Raw genomic sequence first — 15164 nt, 5'->3', positions numbered from 1 at the left:
TTTCTCATCTCCTTAAATTTTGCTTCTTCCCCTAGTGTGCTTCCCATTTTTCTTCCCTCGAGTTTTCTTAGTTATCACCTGTAAATTTTCTGACGGTTACACTTTTTTCTTCCATCAGCACAGGGCTAACATGCGGGGGATCCAGTTCCCAGACCAGGGATCCAATCCGTGCATACCGCAATGGATGCATAGAGTGATCCAACCACTGGAAGGGTCACCAGGGAAGTCCCTCTGATGGTTATGTTAGTATTTTAAAGTTCTGTTTTTTTTTCCTTCACCTTTTGACAGTGTCTTCCTTCTGTAGGATGAAGACTTTATTATAACTTTTACTTTTGATAAACTTAAAAACGTAAAACTTTGTTCCGATCAATTGTCCTAAGTAGGACTTTGGATAAACAGCACTACACTTTTATCTGTCTTGGCTGGTCTTTTGTTTTGTTTTGTTTTTTTGGCTGGTCTTTAAGTGCTTCCCCTGATGATGGTAACAAGCCTTGGACTAGCTCTTCAGGAAAAAAAGCTCTTCTCCAGATTATGAGGAGAAGGGGTTTGCACCCGGGTAGTGCATTCTAGGGGGGGAGCCCCACCCCCACCCCCCGGCCCCAGCAAGTGTAAAATGTGAACCTTGCAAAAGCAGGAACAAATTCATTTCTCTAGAAGCAAGTCTCCCAGGTCATCTCAGCCCTAGAATCCTAAGTCTAGTCACAATGACTCAGCGAATCTGAGTCTAAAGAACTACAGTCCTTCGCCTTCCTCTCTCAGACCGGCCCATTCCATTCAGAGCCATTCCCCGGGGCTAGGAGAGGCCTGGATAGTGTGCCCAATGGAACCCCGGACTCCATCGGACACTTCCTCCTTTTGTCCCAGGGTGGTTTCAGAACAGGGTCCAGAAGACATCCTCCCACACCCACCCAGACCCATGGGTTCCTTACTCCCTATCCCCTAGGAACCCTTCTTCCACAAGGGTCCTTAGGCCTGCCTGCACTCAGACTGCCAGTTCTTCCTAGAACCTCAGCCAAGGCGTGCTCCGCCCTGCACCCCAGGGCCTGAGCGGCGGCTCCGCCTTTGCTGGCTCCCTAGTTTATGGGCCGGGCCAGCTAGACTGGGTATAAAGAAGCAGGCGCTCGGAGGCGGGCAGCACCGGTGACGCCTTCTAGATGGCAGCTAGCTAAGCAGCCTGAGGGCCTTGCCTTCCACCCCTCCCCAGCTTGAGTCACCCGGGCAACCAGCAGACCAGCCAATCAGCGCACCGCCGGAGCCATGGCTGGTGAGTGTCCACCCCCCTCTCCGCCCCCCAACCACTCCAGTAGCCTTGCTGTCCCCAGCAGGAGCTTGTAGTTTTCTTCCTCGACTTAAAACTGGAAACGTGGAGGCATTAGAATCGCTGGATGAGCCCTGACAGATGCCGGGAGAGGAGGGGCTCCTGTTTCTACCCCACCCCCAGAAACTACGATGGGCGGTTAGAAGAGAATTGACCTTGGAAGCAAAAGTTTCCTTCCCTCTAGGGTCAGAATCAGCCGTCAGAGACCAAATTGGCCCACTTGCACACCTTTCTTGACCTTAATAGTATTTAAAATCTTTTGGAATAAGTTGCTAACATTTAAAATAATTATAGGCAATTTCACTTAAAAAGGTGGATTCCCAACTTCTGGAGGAAAACTGGAAGATCTGGCCGTGGGGGTGCTTGAGCTGGGGAAGCTGCTTCCTTTAGTTTGATGGACATCAGACCCAGCAGCTCCAGGCTGCTGGGCTAGGAAACTTTTCAGACTGTGACCCGTGGAGTGGGCAAACCTGATCTGGGTGCTCCTCTAGTGACAGAGCCTCCCTTCTCCACCGTCAACCGTAGGGGGACCTTGGAGGCCACAACTTGAATCTAATGTGTGAATGGCCTCTCACACATACTGGACCAGCTGCAACACCTGCTGCGGCTGGAATCCCTGTTTTCCAGAGAGCCTTACTCTGAGATTGGATATGAGCTAAACTCTAGATATCTATTTCCTTCCTAGAAGGCAGAATTCTACCTTTTTGTAATTTCCTTCCCTATGAACCTAGTTCTACCTTCTGAAAACACACACAAACACACAACCTCATCTTGCTAAAAGTAAGTGGGTGAGGGAAGACATTGCTTTTGGAGCTTACAGACTACTTAGGTGCTCAAGAGAAAAGGGCTAAGGTAAGCTGGGGACTGGAAGCCCACCCAAGGTTTCAGGGCCTAAGGGGTAGGGCTTGGCTGACAAGGCTTCTGCCTGCAGATTAGTGGCTGTTTCCCTCTAGGTTATTTGTACCTCAGCTGTCTGGAGGGCATCAATACCCCTCTTGAAATACTAGGGCAAGAACTATTTCCCCATTCTCCAATCCTATAGAATGTTCTGTATCTATGTGTAACAGACCAAAAAAAAAAAAAAAAGGGGTGGGGGTTGGGGGAGCTAGTGAGGGAAAATGGGAAGATTTAGATCTTATATAACTAGTACTAAGCTTCCTAGGTAGCACAGTGGTAAAGAATCTGCCTGCCAATGCAGGAGATACGGCTTCAGCCCCTGAGTAGGGAAGATCCTCTGGAGTAGGAAATGGCAAAGATTTGTTTTGTGTTGATATGTTGATGTATCCCAAATGCCTAGAGAGGTGCCAGGTGCATCCTAAGTGCTGAGTAAACCGAGGTGGGGAGGCTGGGTCCGTGAGAACATTAGCATTTCAAGGTAGGGGAAAGAAGGCTGGCTGGTGTGGATGTGGATTGGAAATAGAAGGTGTAGGATGGTGGGGACACAGAGAAATGAGGACGGACTGGGAGCATATTGCTTAGGGATTGAGACCTGAAAGGGAACTGGTGCAGGGAGAGAGAGGCATTAACAATATGTGCTTAGCTATGTTATATACTCACTCCTAGCAGATGGGTTAATCACAAGCAGGACAAGCAAAGTGAAGTGAAGTCGCTCAGTCGTGTCCTACTCTTTGTGACCCCATGGACTGTAGACCAGGCTCATCAGTCCATGGAATTTTCCAGGCAAGAGTCCTAGAGTGGGTTGCCATTTCTTTATACTGAATGGTAAATTAGAGGTACTGATAATAACCCCATTTGTCTTCCAAGACTCAGCTCAAATGCAGCTCCTTCTCAAGGCCTTTCCTGAGGGGCTGGCCCTGAAGTGAACAGTTTTCCTCTGTTAGTTACTTGTGTATATGTCTTACGCCTTTCTTTGAGTAAATTCTGATAAAGTCAAGCTTGTGTAGCTAGTTAAATGGCAGGAAGGGAAACTGAGCCCTCTAAGTCCAAAAAAACTCAGATTTGGCCATGGAAAATGACCTGAAAACTGGAGAGGTGGGCTTATCTCTTGCTTTACCCGTACCTCTAGCAAATATGCACAACTGTTCTATTGATTGCCCATTTATAACCTTTGACCATTTTTCTACTGGGTTGTTTTTAAGAAATCTATATATTTCAGATTTTGAGCTCTATTAGTTATATTTCTTGTGAATATGTTCTTCCTGTTTGAGTCTCATCTTATTTTTTTTTTTATTTTTGAAGGTAACAGTCATGGCTGTACTGTAGTTAGTAGATGTAAGCCCTTTGAAAGCCAAGAGATAGATGTCTTGACTTACTCATTTTCTGGGAATCACCTTTATGTTTTACTACTTATAAAATGTTTGTTAATGTTGGTAAGAAGTGAAACTATATATATATAAATTTAAAAATTAAAATATACATATGTAGGTAAGAAGTAAGCCAAGAGAATAAAAACTGACAAAGCAGTATTTAGTAAACTGATATGACTAATGCAAAGATAAATCACAAAGAAAACGCATGTTAGAGTTTAATATACTCACGTTGCTTTCAGTAGTGTTTAGTCCATGAGTTGATAAGAAATTGGGTGAGAATTTGTTGAAGCAGCCTCAGGAATTCCTTTCCATTTTCCCAGGCCACATCAGAAGAAACTAAATCACTTCTGTAGCATTTAAATCATCACCAAATTTATACCCCACCGAATCTGAGTTTATGGAGTCCAAAAGGCCAGGCCAAGCTTGGGAATCCTCTTTTTTGACAAGCAGGAACCTAAAGCTTACACATGACTGAGTTTAAGCCAATGGGAGATGCCTACACCAGGTGTGGTTAATACTGAAATCAGGGAGAGGCCTAAAGGCTTACAGGTGCCTTAATTTTCTTCAAACAACACTATAAGAAGTTGCAGGTGTACTCTCTCCTCAGTTCCACCCACAGTCACTGCTTTTGAAGAGTTAGTAAGGTATGAAATTGTAGCTCCAACTTCAGGAGGATGGTAAACTTCCTTTCTCTGGTACTCTTCCCCGTGCCCTGCATGTTGTTGTGTGGATTTCTCTCTATATATTTTCAAGCTTCACCACTTAACAGGTAAAGTTGGGTAACCTGCTTAAAGTTTCTGTGCCTCAGTCTTCCCATCCCTAATGATATTCTGTTGACCTCACAGGGTCGCTGTGACTACTGAAAAAGCTACAGAACAATGCTCAGCATGTAGTAAGCACCCTTTACACGCTCTTGTTGCAGAAGCAGGCATGTTCTAACGACTCTATTAACACAAAGGATGTCCAAGAAAAAGCTCATCTTCCCCTCTGCGTCTACCCCCTTGCCGCCTCTTGCTTGCCTAAGAAAACTGTTAACAGTGTCCTGTGATCATGCCACATCTTTTTCTCTTCAGAGCAATAGACTGCAGATCTACCTACAAATATGGAGTTTCTTTCTTTTTTATAAAAGTAGATTCACATTCACATTATAAAGATTTTTAAAATGTGGACCATTTTTTAAAGTCTTTATTGAATTTGTTAGAATATTACTTGTTTTATGTTTTGGTTTTTGGCCACAAGGCACATGGGATCTTAGCTCCCCCACCAGACACTGAATCCACAGTCCCTGCATTGGAAGGAGGTCTTAAGCACTGGATCGCCAGGGAAGTCCCCATTTTAACATTTAGTGATATATCCCGGATATCTTTCAGGGTGATCAATACATGCAGTATTCATGTATACATTCATGTATACATTTCAGTATATCAATACATGCAGCAAACTCATTCTTGGTAACAGCATAATATTCTGTTCAGTTCAGTCGCTCAATCATGTCTGACTCTTTGCGACCCCATGGACTGCAGCACACCAGGCTTCCCTGTCCATCACCAGCTCCCGGAGCTTACTCAAACTCATGTGCATTGAGTTGGTGATGCCATCCAACCATCTCATCCTCTGTCGTCCCCTTTTCCTCCTGTCTTCAATCTTTCCCAGCATCAGGGTCTTTTCAAATGAGTCAGTTTTTCGCATCAGGTGGCCAAAGTATTGGAGCTTCAGGATCAGTCCTTCCAATGAATATTCAGGACTGTTTTCCCTTAGGATGGACTGGTTGGATCTCCTTGCAGTCCAAGGGACTCTCAAGAGTCTTCTCCAACACCACGGTTCAAAAGCATCAATTCTTCTGTGCTCAGCTTTCTTTATAGTCCAACTCTCACATCCATACATGACCACAGGAAAAACCAAAGGTTTGCCTAGACAGACCTTAGTCTGTCACTGTTTCCATTGTTTCGCCATCTATTTGCCATGAAGTGACGGGACCAGATGCCATGATCTTATTAGTTTTCTGAATGTTGAGTTTTAAGCCGACTTTTTCACTCTCCTTTCTCACTTTCATCAAGAGGCTCCTTAGTTCTTTGCTTTCTGCCATAAGGGTGGTGTCATCTGCATATCTGAGGTTATTGATATTTCTCCTGGCAATCTTGATTCCAGCTTGTGCTTCATCCAGCCGTGTTTCTCATGATGTACTCTGCATATAAGTTAAATAAGCACGGTGACAATATACAGCCTTGACATACTCCTTTTCCTGTTTGGAACCAGTCTGTTGTTCCATGTCCAGTTCTAACTGTTGCTTCTTGACCTGCATGCAGATTTCTCAGGAGGCAGGTCAGGTGGTCTGGTATTCTCATCTCTTTCAGAATTTTCCACAGTTTGTTGTAATCCACACAGTCAAAGGCTTTGGCATAGTCAATAAAGCAGATGTTTTTCTGGAACTCTCTAGTTTTTCAATGATCCAGTGGATGTTGGCCATTTGAACTCTGGTTCCTCTGCCTTTTCTAAAACCAGCTTGAACATCTGGAAGTTCATGGTTCACATACTGTTGAACCCTGGCTTGGAGAATTTTGAGCATTACTTTGCTAGCATGTGAGATGAGTGCAATTGTGCAGTAGTTTGAGCATTCTTTGGCATTGCCTTTCTCTGGGATTGGAATGAAAACTGACCTTTTCCAGTCCTGTGGCCACTGCTGAGTTTCCCAAATTTGCTAGTATATTGAGTGCAGCACTTTCACAGCATCATCTTTTAGGATTTGAAATATCTCAACTTGAATTCTATCACCTCCACTAGCTTTGTTCATAGTGATGCTTCCTAAGGCCCACTTGACTTCGCATTCCAGTAGTATCATAAAATTTATTCAAATGTGCTCCATAAATAGGCAATTGAGGTTATATCTAATTTTTGCTAATGACTACAAGGGTCCAAGGGTTCAGTACACATCCTTGCTCATCTATCCTGATGCTTACAGTCTGTAGGACAGATTCCCCGAAGTTGGACAACTAGATCAAAGATTTATGTGTCTTTAAAATGTCTAAAGATTCAGCTTGATTACTCTCACCAAAGGCTGAGGCAATGCATTTTCCCACTGGCAATGTGCCAGGTTTAATGCACTCTTAATAGCCCTTGATGTAATTTGTCTTTAAGTTGTTTTGCCAATCGATCAGTAAATAATGATGTCTCATTTTAATCTGTTCTTCCTCACAGGCCTGGCGGGGCACCTTCTCATTTGTTTATTGTTTTTTTTGTAATTTCCTTCTCTATCCTTATTTTTCTATTGCATTGTCTTTTTCTAATTATTTGTAGGCATCTTGGGGGCATCTGGTCCCATCACTTCATGGGAAATAGATGGGGAAACAGTGGAAACAGTGTCAGACTTTATTTTGGGGGGTTCCAAAATCACTGCAGATGGTGACTGCAGCCATGAAATTAAAAGACGCTTACTCCTTGGAAGGAAAGTTATGACCAACCTAGATAGCATATTCAAAAGCAGAGACATTACTTTGTCAGCAAAGGTCCGTCTAGTCAAGGCTATGGTTTTTCCTGTGGTCATGTATGGATATGAGAGTTGGACTGTGAAGAAAGCTGAGCGCCGAAGAATTGATGCTTTTGAACTGTGGTGTTGGAGAAGACTCTTGAGAGTCCCTTGGACTGCAAGGAGATCCAACCAGTCCATTCTGAAGGAAATCAGCCCTGGGATTTCTTTGGAAGGAATGATGCTAAAGCTGAAACTCCAGTACTTTGGCCACCTCATGCAAAGAGTTGCCTCATTGGAAAAGACTCTGATGCTGGGAGGGATTGGGGGCAGGAGGAGAAGGGGATGACAAAGGATGAGATGGCTGGATGGCATCACTGACTCGATGGACGTGAGTCTCAGTGAACTCCGGGAGTTGGTGTTGGACAGGGAGGCCTGGCGTGCTGCGATTCATGGGGTCGCAAAGAGTTGCACAGGACTGAGCGGCTGAACTGAACTGGGGGGGTGGATTTTAACTCTTTTTGGTAAGAGTTGTGAATATCTTCTCCTGGTTGTCTTTTGACTCTGTTTCTGGAAACTTTCATTAAACACAATTTTTAATGTTTCTGGGGCTTTATCTGTCAAACTTTTCCTTCATGGTTTCAGAAGCTGTAGTCTTTCCTAAAAAGTAGCCTCTGTCCAGAGGTTATACAGCTTCTCCCTTTCGTCCCATACTTTTTTTTTTAAGGTTTTAAAAATAACATTTCTTAAAAGTTAACATATGCATAATAGGAAACAAAAAAACACAAGAAGCAAAAAAAAAAAAGTTATCCCTAATCAGTTTACCTTTTGATGTGTCCTTTCTAGGTCCTACTTGCATATTTATCCAATTAAACATGCATTTTTTTATAATTAAGATTATACAGTTATGTGTCATGCTTTTTTCACAAATCGTGAATATTTACCATTTCAAAGTCCCAAAGCTATGAGTATTTTGATAACCAATGATACACTACACCAACTCAGTCTAGAAGAGAAAAATGTAATCCTGCCTTTCTTGGCAACAAAAATTTCATAAAAGACAAAAATGACAACAAGCCTCTAGATAAAGGTGTTGGCAGAGTTTATAATTTAAATACTGTGGTCCCTTGATGTTCAATTAAAAATGAGACATAAGCAGAGTACATAGAGCATCCCATGCTAGCCTAATAGTTTCAGTTTTTAAAATTTAGATCTTTAATCTGCCAGTAAGTCGTTGCTGTGTGTGGTAAGTGGGAAACTTGTATTGAATATAATAGACACACTGGAAAGTGCACAAGTTCTAAGTGAAGTTTCACCAACTGAACACACGCTTGTATAATCTGCATCCATTTCAAGAAATAGAACAGGGGACTTCCCTGGTGGTCCAGTGGCTAAGACTCTGCTCCCAATGAATGGGGTCCGGATTCGATACCTGGTCCGGGAACTAGATCCCACATGGCCAAAACAATCCTCCAAGCTGTAATGAAGATCATAGATTCCCAAGTGCTGCAATTAAGACCCAGCAAAGCCAAATACATATTTTAAAAAATAGAACACAGACAGCACCCCAGGTGCTTTGTCTCCTTCCGGTCATTATTCCCTGACAGAGGATAACCACTGTACTGACCTCTAACACTTTATATGAGATTTCTAAGGCGATAATTTTATGGGGACGACAGAGAATGAGATGGCTGGATGGCATCACCGACTCTATGGATGTTAGTTTGAGTGAACTCCCGGAGTTGGTGATGGACAGAGAGGCCTGGCATGCTGCAATTCATGGGGTCACAAAAAGTCGGACATGACTGAGCGACTGAACTGAACTAAATTTTATTTTTATGCAGATGTTTGATTAAGTATGCCAAAACGATTTATTAGATTAGCTACTGTTTCCCAGTGAGTTAAAAATTGCTCCTTTGATCAATGGGACTTATGAGAAAATGTATTTCTGGATGCAGTGGACGGGTTGCATAACCCAGTGTCTAACAAAGTCACGTCTTCCATTATGGAGCCCAGCTGGGCTCCCCTGCAGCCTGAGCTTTGCTGGTTGGTGACTGATTTTCTCCATGTGCCTTGTGTGTGTCTAAATAGTCAGAAAGGCACTGATCGTACTGGCCCACTCGGAGAGGACATCCTTCAACTATGCCATGAAGGAGGCTGCCATAGAGGCTTTGAAGAGGAAAGGATGGGAGGTCACTGTGTCGGACCTGTATGCCATGAACTTCAATCCCGTCATCTCCAGAAAGGACATCACAGGTGGGAACGGCTCTCCCCTTTAATTAGGTCTTTGTGGAACTTCTCCCTTGTGGGCTTTCTGGCCCCGCCTTGGCCCTCTGGCGTCAGCTTCTCTTTTCCTCTCTGCAGGTAAACTGAAGGACCCCGGGAACTTTCAGTATCCTGCCGAGACTGTTTTAGCTTATAAAGAAGGCCGTCTGAGCCCAGATATTGTGGTCGAACAAAAGAAGCTGGAAGCTGCAGACCTTGTGATTTTTCAGGTGTGGTAAGACATCAGAAGGGGTGTTGAGACACTTGTTTTTTTTGTCCTAGACCTGACACCTAATTAGCTATGTGCTCTTAGGAAAGTCACACCCCCTTGACCATACTCTCCTTAAAGAAGGATAATTACTTCAAAGGTGCAGGATTACACAGATTTATAGATGTTATGAAGCTGGCTGTGTATTCTTTGAAAGTATGACTGTGACTGCAGAGGTGACATGTGAGCCTTGAGCTCTTTTCCCGAGAATGTTTAGTCTTTTCTTCAATTAGTAATTTCTCATGGAATCACTCAAGTTTGCAGTTCTCACCCCATCTCCATAAGCATCCTGAAAACAGTTTGTAGAGCGAGGCATAAGAGCTTGACTTCTCTGCGATGGGAGCTCCCAGTGCAGTGTGCACTGCCCTGCTTAATGTGTTCTAGCAGCAAAACCATGGCCTTTCTCCTGGAAGCTGCCTCACCATTTAGCAGTCAGTACTGAAACTGGGTATGCTTCTTGTAAGTCACCTTTCCTGACAATGGTGGACTGAAGTCAGTGACTTTGCTGCTACCAATCGCAACCAGCTTTTTGGTATTAAACATGGAATGTATGCGACACTGGAAACTTCATAAGTTTGATACTGGCTGTGATTTTTGCAGTTATTCAATCAGCTGCAAAGACTCTAACCTTTGAAGTCCCTTATTCTACATGTTGCTATGAATCAAAGCCACATAACATTAGCCAGTGCCCCAAAGGACCCCTTTTTGGTCTACATTTTCTACTCTCTTGTTGCAGTACAGCTAAGGCAGTAGCAGTAGCAACTTTCAGTTCTGCTTCTAAGAATCACCATATTTTATAAATTGGAAAGGATGGCCTTTAAATTCAGCTTCTATCCAATGCATATGTTTTCTTTACTACCATACAACTGTATAGGTTGCACACTGCAAAACAGCAACACAAGGAAGGGCAATGTAAACTCCACAGATTTGCATATTTATTATATCAGTTTTGCAACAGATGACAGGAAAAGTCTTGTTCCAGCAAAAGCAGTGTGCTAGAAATGATAGTCTGGCAACATTAAAATAAATGTCCTGAGAAAAGACTGCCCACATTCATACCAACGTGCCACATGGGCTAGGCCCTGCTCAGCTGTCTCACTTCTCCAAAAGGAACCTGAGAGAGTCAACTTTTAATATCAAGCAAGCCAACCAATTCTATTTTCAGCCCTGACTGTAGAACATTCACAGGGGACCAAATCTACTTGCTCGGATAACCTACACATCCTAAAAGCTGCAGATATGCCCTTCACAATTGGAGCACCTTAAATGTGAGAATATGGGAAGCTACTAGAGACCCCTCAAGCCCCTCTTTTTATGGATGAGGAAGGGGCTTGTGTTGCAGAGTTCATGCCTTACATTATTGGCAGATTCAGGGTAAGAATGCAGGTCTCATTCTCAATCGTGTCCAAAACTTGACTTCCTTATTACTCTCTTTCCTGTGGGTCAACCATTCTTCAAAGAGAGAACTACCAAGTCCTACAAATTTCTTCTCTGTCCTAGCTTTTTCTTTTAACCTCTGGGCATGTTCCTGTCATCATAGCCTTTAAGTGAGTCAAGAAGAAATAATGGTATGGCCTTGCTTGACTTTTACCAGGACAAGAGCCCCAGCAGGTCTTTCTTGTGAGAATTCCCCGATGAACCTTAGTTACACTGATCATTTGATAGCATTTGTGAGTGGTTCTGTTTATTCTAAATGATAAGATTTTACATCCGTGAGCACAAGGTACAGGTCTCATATTTGTGATACCACACCCACGGAAGCAAGTTCTTGAGAAAATATTGATTTAGGTGTCACACACTGAGGCCAACTTTGCCTCCAATCCTTGCCGTTCAGATTTTGCTGCCAAACGAGATTTCACAGAAACAAGTCTTTATTTCACGTGGCTCTCTTCACACCCACCTGATATTTGTTATTTGTATGCAGGAACAGGAGTGTCTAGCTGACTGACCAAGGGCAATGATTTTCTTTAAAATTTTCTTTTCTTGAATGTTCTACCTTCTCCAAGAGGAATGACAGGGCCTGAAGAAAGTTTCCCCCTCAGTGATGTCCTGGACAGCAGCTAAGCACTGGATCTTCTGTGCTGGGGGTGCTCCCAATCTAACCTCTCTGTCCTCTGTCCCTCAGTTCCCCCTGCAGTGGTTTGGAGTCCCTGCCATCCTGAAAGGCTGGTTTGAGCGGGTGCTCATAGGGGAGTTCGCTTACAAGTATGCTGCCATGTATGATAAGGGGCCTTTTCGGGTAGGTGGATAATTGTTCTTGGTTTTCTTTTTTCTAATGCCTGGATTTTAGAAAGACTCTGTCTTGATGCAGAGTTTTGAGTACAGTTAGATACCACAATCAGGCTCCAGGGCCCTTTGGGAGAGATGTATGGAGATTAGATAAACCTAGAATGGCAAAATACTGAGAGTTAAAGCAGGATGGTGAATGTATCATTATACTATTTCCTCTTTATGTACTGATATGAACTTTATGAACGTGTCCATTAAAAAAAGGAGTCTGTCTTCATTTTCTAGACACCCAAAACTACACAAGAAGTATTTTTGAGACCTTCTAGATCACAAGCCTCGATACATGCCTAGTACTGTGAGGAGACCGATTTAAAAAAAACTACCTAGGCACCAGCAGTCAGCACTGATTTTGCGTTACTGTGACAGCCTTCACATGCAAGAGTATGGAATCCTGGGCCTGCCCCTCTGCGTACCACTTTCCAGGCTGGTACTTCTGCAGAGTCATACTGCATGGCTCAGAAGAGCCAATGTATGAAGTAATATAAGGAGCAGATCTAGGCGGTGGGGGGTGGGGACTTTTATATTCTTTTCCCTGGGGCTGTTTCATTAACTTCCTGTCACCAAAGAGATGTAGATGATAATGACTTTTCTTTTACAGAATAAGAAGGCAGTGCTTTCTATCACCACTGGTGGCAGCGGCTCCATGTACTCTCTGCATGGTATCCATGGGGACATGAACATCATTCTCTGGCCAATTCAGGTATCTTGTTTTCAGTGACCCTTCAGGGGGATTAACTGAATTTTCTATTGGGTCCAAACCCTCCAGATAGCATCTGGAAACAGACCTGAGGTATGAAGATCAAAGAACTATAGAAGGGGCTTCCTTTTAGGACTGACCTGTCTTCCCAGGACCCCAGGCTTGTAGAATAACTCATGTGTGTACATGGTCAAATACCACTCTCCCCTCCTAGCCAGAGGATAGAATGGATGACTCCCCCAGGTTTGTACAGCCATGTGACTGGCATCTCTCGCCAATCTCCCTGTCCTCCAAGTTGTTGCTACAGCCTCACAGACTATCAGAGCCCAAGAAAGTTAAGAAATTATTTAGTTCAGCTAACAAAACTGAAGTCTGAAGCAGGTTTTTTTGGCGGTCACTGGACCCTCAGGATAATCTCCTAAGGCTGGCAAGAAGAGCATGTGAGGTGGCCATCTACAGGATGAGGGAATCAGTATTAGTAATAACACTGGAGAACAAATGGCAAGAATACTTTATGAAGACTCGTCTGATAATGTGGAGAGGCAAAGAAACGCACCTCTGCAGGTCTTGGCAACAGTCAGCTGCTGAGAAGCTGAAACCCTCCCTGAGGTAACAGAACTTTGGGCACTTCTGGCAGATAGTGCCAGGCTGGCACAGTTTCAAAGGCTTTATTCATTAAGAGAAGAGTACAGCTGAATAGGCTAAAATAGGTAACAGCTAGGTACAGAGAGCACAAGGTGAGAGGATGGAGCTATGAACTAATTCTCAAGGCCTTCACATCAGGGTGTCCTATTGGAAAACCCAGATTAACTTTCATTGTCTGTGGTACAAGGTGTGTGGCGTTTGAGCTGTGACTCACCTCTGTGCTTTGTGTATCCTCAGAGTGGCACTCTGCACTTCTGTGGCTTCCAAGTCTTGGAACCTCAACTGACATATAGCATTGGGCACACTCCCGAGGATGCCCGAGTTCAGATCCTGGAAGGATGGAAGAAACGCCTGGAGAATATTTGGGATGAGATGCCACTGTATTTTGCTCCAAGTAGCCTCTTTGACCTAAATTTCCAGGCAGGATTCTTAATGAAAAAGGAGGTGCAGGATGAGCAGAAAAGTAAGAAATTTGGCCTTTCTGTGGGCCATCACTTGGGCAAGTCCATCCCAATGGACAACCAGATCAAAGCCATAAAATAAGATTCACAAGACCGGACTTCCTTCTAAAAATGTAACCTAATCTTGGTTTCTATTTTGAGCTTCCTTGATTTGCTTTAGTTTTTAAGATCTGTGTTTTTCTTTTTCCATGAGGAATGAATAGTAGAGAACAGACTAAATTCATATGTTTTTGGATAGCTTTATTAAATAATGTAACCAATTCTTACAACTGCTATCATGGCAAAATCTGATTAGGCTCAAAAGGGCTCTTAGGATGTAAAGCCAGACAGAAAGGTAGAAAGATGCCAGACAGTATTCTTTAAGGCCCTCTACACAATTTAATTCCTCTCTCTTTAGGGATATATTTTTAGGAATAAATCTGGCTAGAGAACATCCACCTCCTCAATGATCTATTTTTCTTTAATTACCTCTCTGTGGTTTATGACAGAAGGTTTATGGCAGAGGAAGAAATGACAGAATCTGTCTGACCTAAGGGACTTGCTTAATAATTGCTACTCTCTGCTTGTTTGTGATATATTATTAGCTTTATTACTACACAATGATTACCATGCCTATATAGGAATGTCCTTCTTCCTTCAACTTTTGTTGTTAGTTAACACAGATACCTTGAAATGAAAAGTTAATAAAAATCTTTTTCACTTCAATCTTCTGATTTAGTATCTGCAAATAAACCAAGACATCTATAACTACATCTGCTATAATGCATGAATTCACAAAAAGAAATAGTACTCCTAATACCTAAAAACAGCCTTCCACAAATAGTACTTCATTTTTTGATCCATATAACTAACCTGGAAATTTTCCCCGTATCATTTATAAACTGATGACTTTCAAGGATGTGTCTTGGTTCCATGAATCTGGGGGCAAAATTATAAGCCTAGAGTTTCACTAACTTTGGTGAACGATTTTGGCATTCATAATCTAACTTCCCGTTTAAATAACTGAGGTGCATGTCTACTAAGTGTTGGTATAATCCAAGTTGAAAATGATGAAAGAATGCCCTCTTGTGGTCCAGAGAAAGAAAACAGGAGAAACGATGCAAAGCAAGGTTGCCTCTTACCTGCCAAGGAAATGATGGCGTCAGGCAGGAGAACCTCATGTACCAGACGCCAGCAAGCATTGGGTATTCTTTCCACAAAATTCACAATGGCAGATGGCTGGATGCTTCAGTTTGAAAACATGAAAATGTTTTCTTTTGCCTTTATCCTCACTGCAGTTTTATGTAAATTTCTAAAAGTTCCAAATAAAATCCATTTCTATAAAACAAACTCAAATTCACTGGTTTAAGGCAAAAGTGGAATCTACCAGGGAAGGGATCAGAGGATTCAGTGATAAACTGTGGCCAGAAGCCTAAACAGTGACTTGACTTGAGAGCTTGCCCAATAGGGCTGCTTCATTCTGAATGGTAATGGAACCTATTAAGATTC

At 43.0% G+C, this 15164-nt stretch overlaps 2 protein-coding genes across 10 annotated transcripts in view; one reads left to right on the top strand and one right to left on the bottom strand.

Moving 5' to 3' along the window:
- The window catches only part of WWP2 (WW domain containing E3 ubiquitin protein ligase 2), a 176815-nt gene extending 172656 nt beyond the window's left edge, over positions 1 to 4159 (bottom strand). For 3 of the 6 annotated variants that reach the window (XM_055553490.1, XM_055553491.1, XM_055553493.1), the window contains exon 1: positions 3817 to 4159. The gene's annotated coding sequence lies outside the window, so the exon portion shown is untranslated. The remainder of the gene's footprint in view (positions 1 to 3816) is intronic. The other 3 variants (XM_055553487.1, XM_055553489.1, XM_055553488.1) reach the window with 2 other exon arrangements.
- On the top strand, positions 1121 to 14382 carry NQO1 (NAD(P)H quinone dehydrogenase 1). 4 transcript variants are annotated; one of them, XM_055553497.1, is made up of 6 exons: positions 1121 to 1264; positions 9143 to 9307; positions 9416 to 9546; positions 11710 to 11823; positions 12472 to 12573; positions 13453 to 14382. In XM_055553497.1, the coding sequence occupies exons 1-6, from the start codon at positions 1258 to 1260 to the stop codon at positions 13756 to 13758; spliced, it is 825 nt and encodes a 274-aa protein (XP_055409472.1). In that variant the 5' UTR covers positions 1121 to 1257; the 3' UTR covers positions 13759 to 14382. The 4 variants fall into 4 exon arrangements, with proteins under 4 accessions (XP_055409472.1, XP_055409475.1, XP_055409474.1 ...); XM_055553500.1 differs by lacking the exon at positions 1121 to 1264 and adding an exon at positions 2601 to 2693; XM_055553499.1 differs by lacking the exon at positions 1121 to 1264 and adding an exon at positions 4136 to 4232.
- Positions 14383 to 15164: the final 782 nt, after the last annotated feature.

The sequence above is a fragment of the Bubalus kerabau genome, chromosome 17, assembly GCF_029407905.1.
Source record: "Bubalus kerabau isolate K-KA32 ecotype Philippines breed swamp buffalo chromosome 17, PCC_UOA_SB_1v2, whole genome shotgun sequence".
NCBI lineage: Eukaryota > Metazoa > Chordata > Mammalia > Artiodactyla > Bovidae > Bubalus > Bubalus kerabau.
Note: the sequence above shows the minus strand (reverse complement) of the source record. Positions and strands in the feature narration are given on the sequence as shown.

Excerpts from the sequence above, each read along its gene's own strand:
- NQO1 (XM_055553497.1), top strand. Across the intron at positions 11,824-12,471 it reads ATGATAAGGGGCCTTTTCGG|AATAAGAAGGCAGTGCTTTC; the intron begins GTAGGTGGATAA and ends TTTCTTTTACAG. Across the intron at positions 12,574-13,452 it reads TCATTCTCTGGCCAATTCAG|AGTGGCACTCTGCACTTCTG; the intron begins GTATCTTGTTTT and ends GTGTATCCTCAG.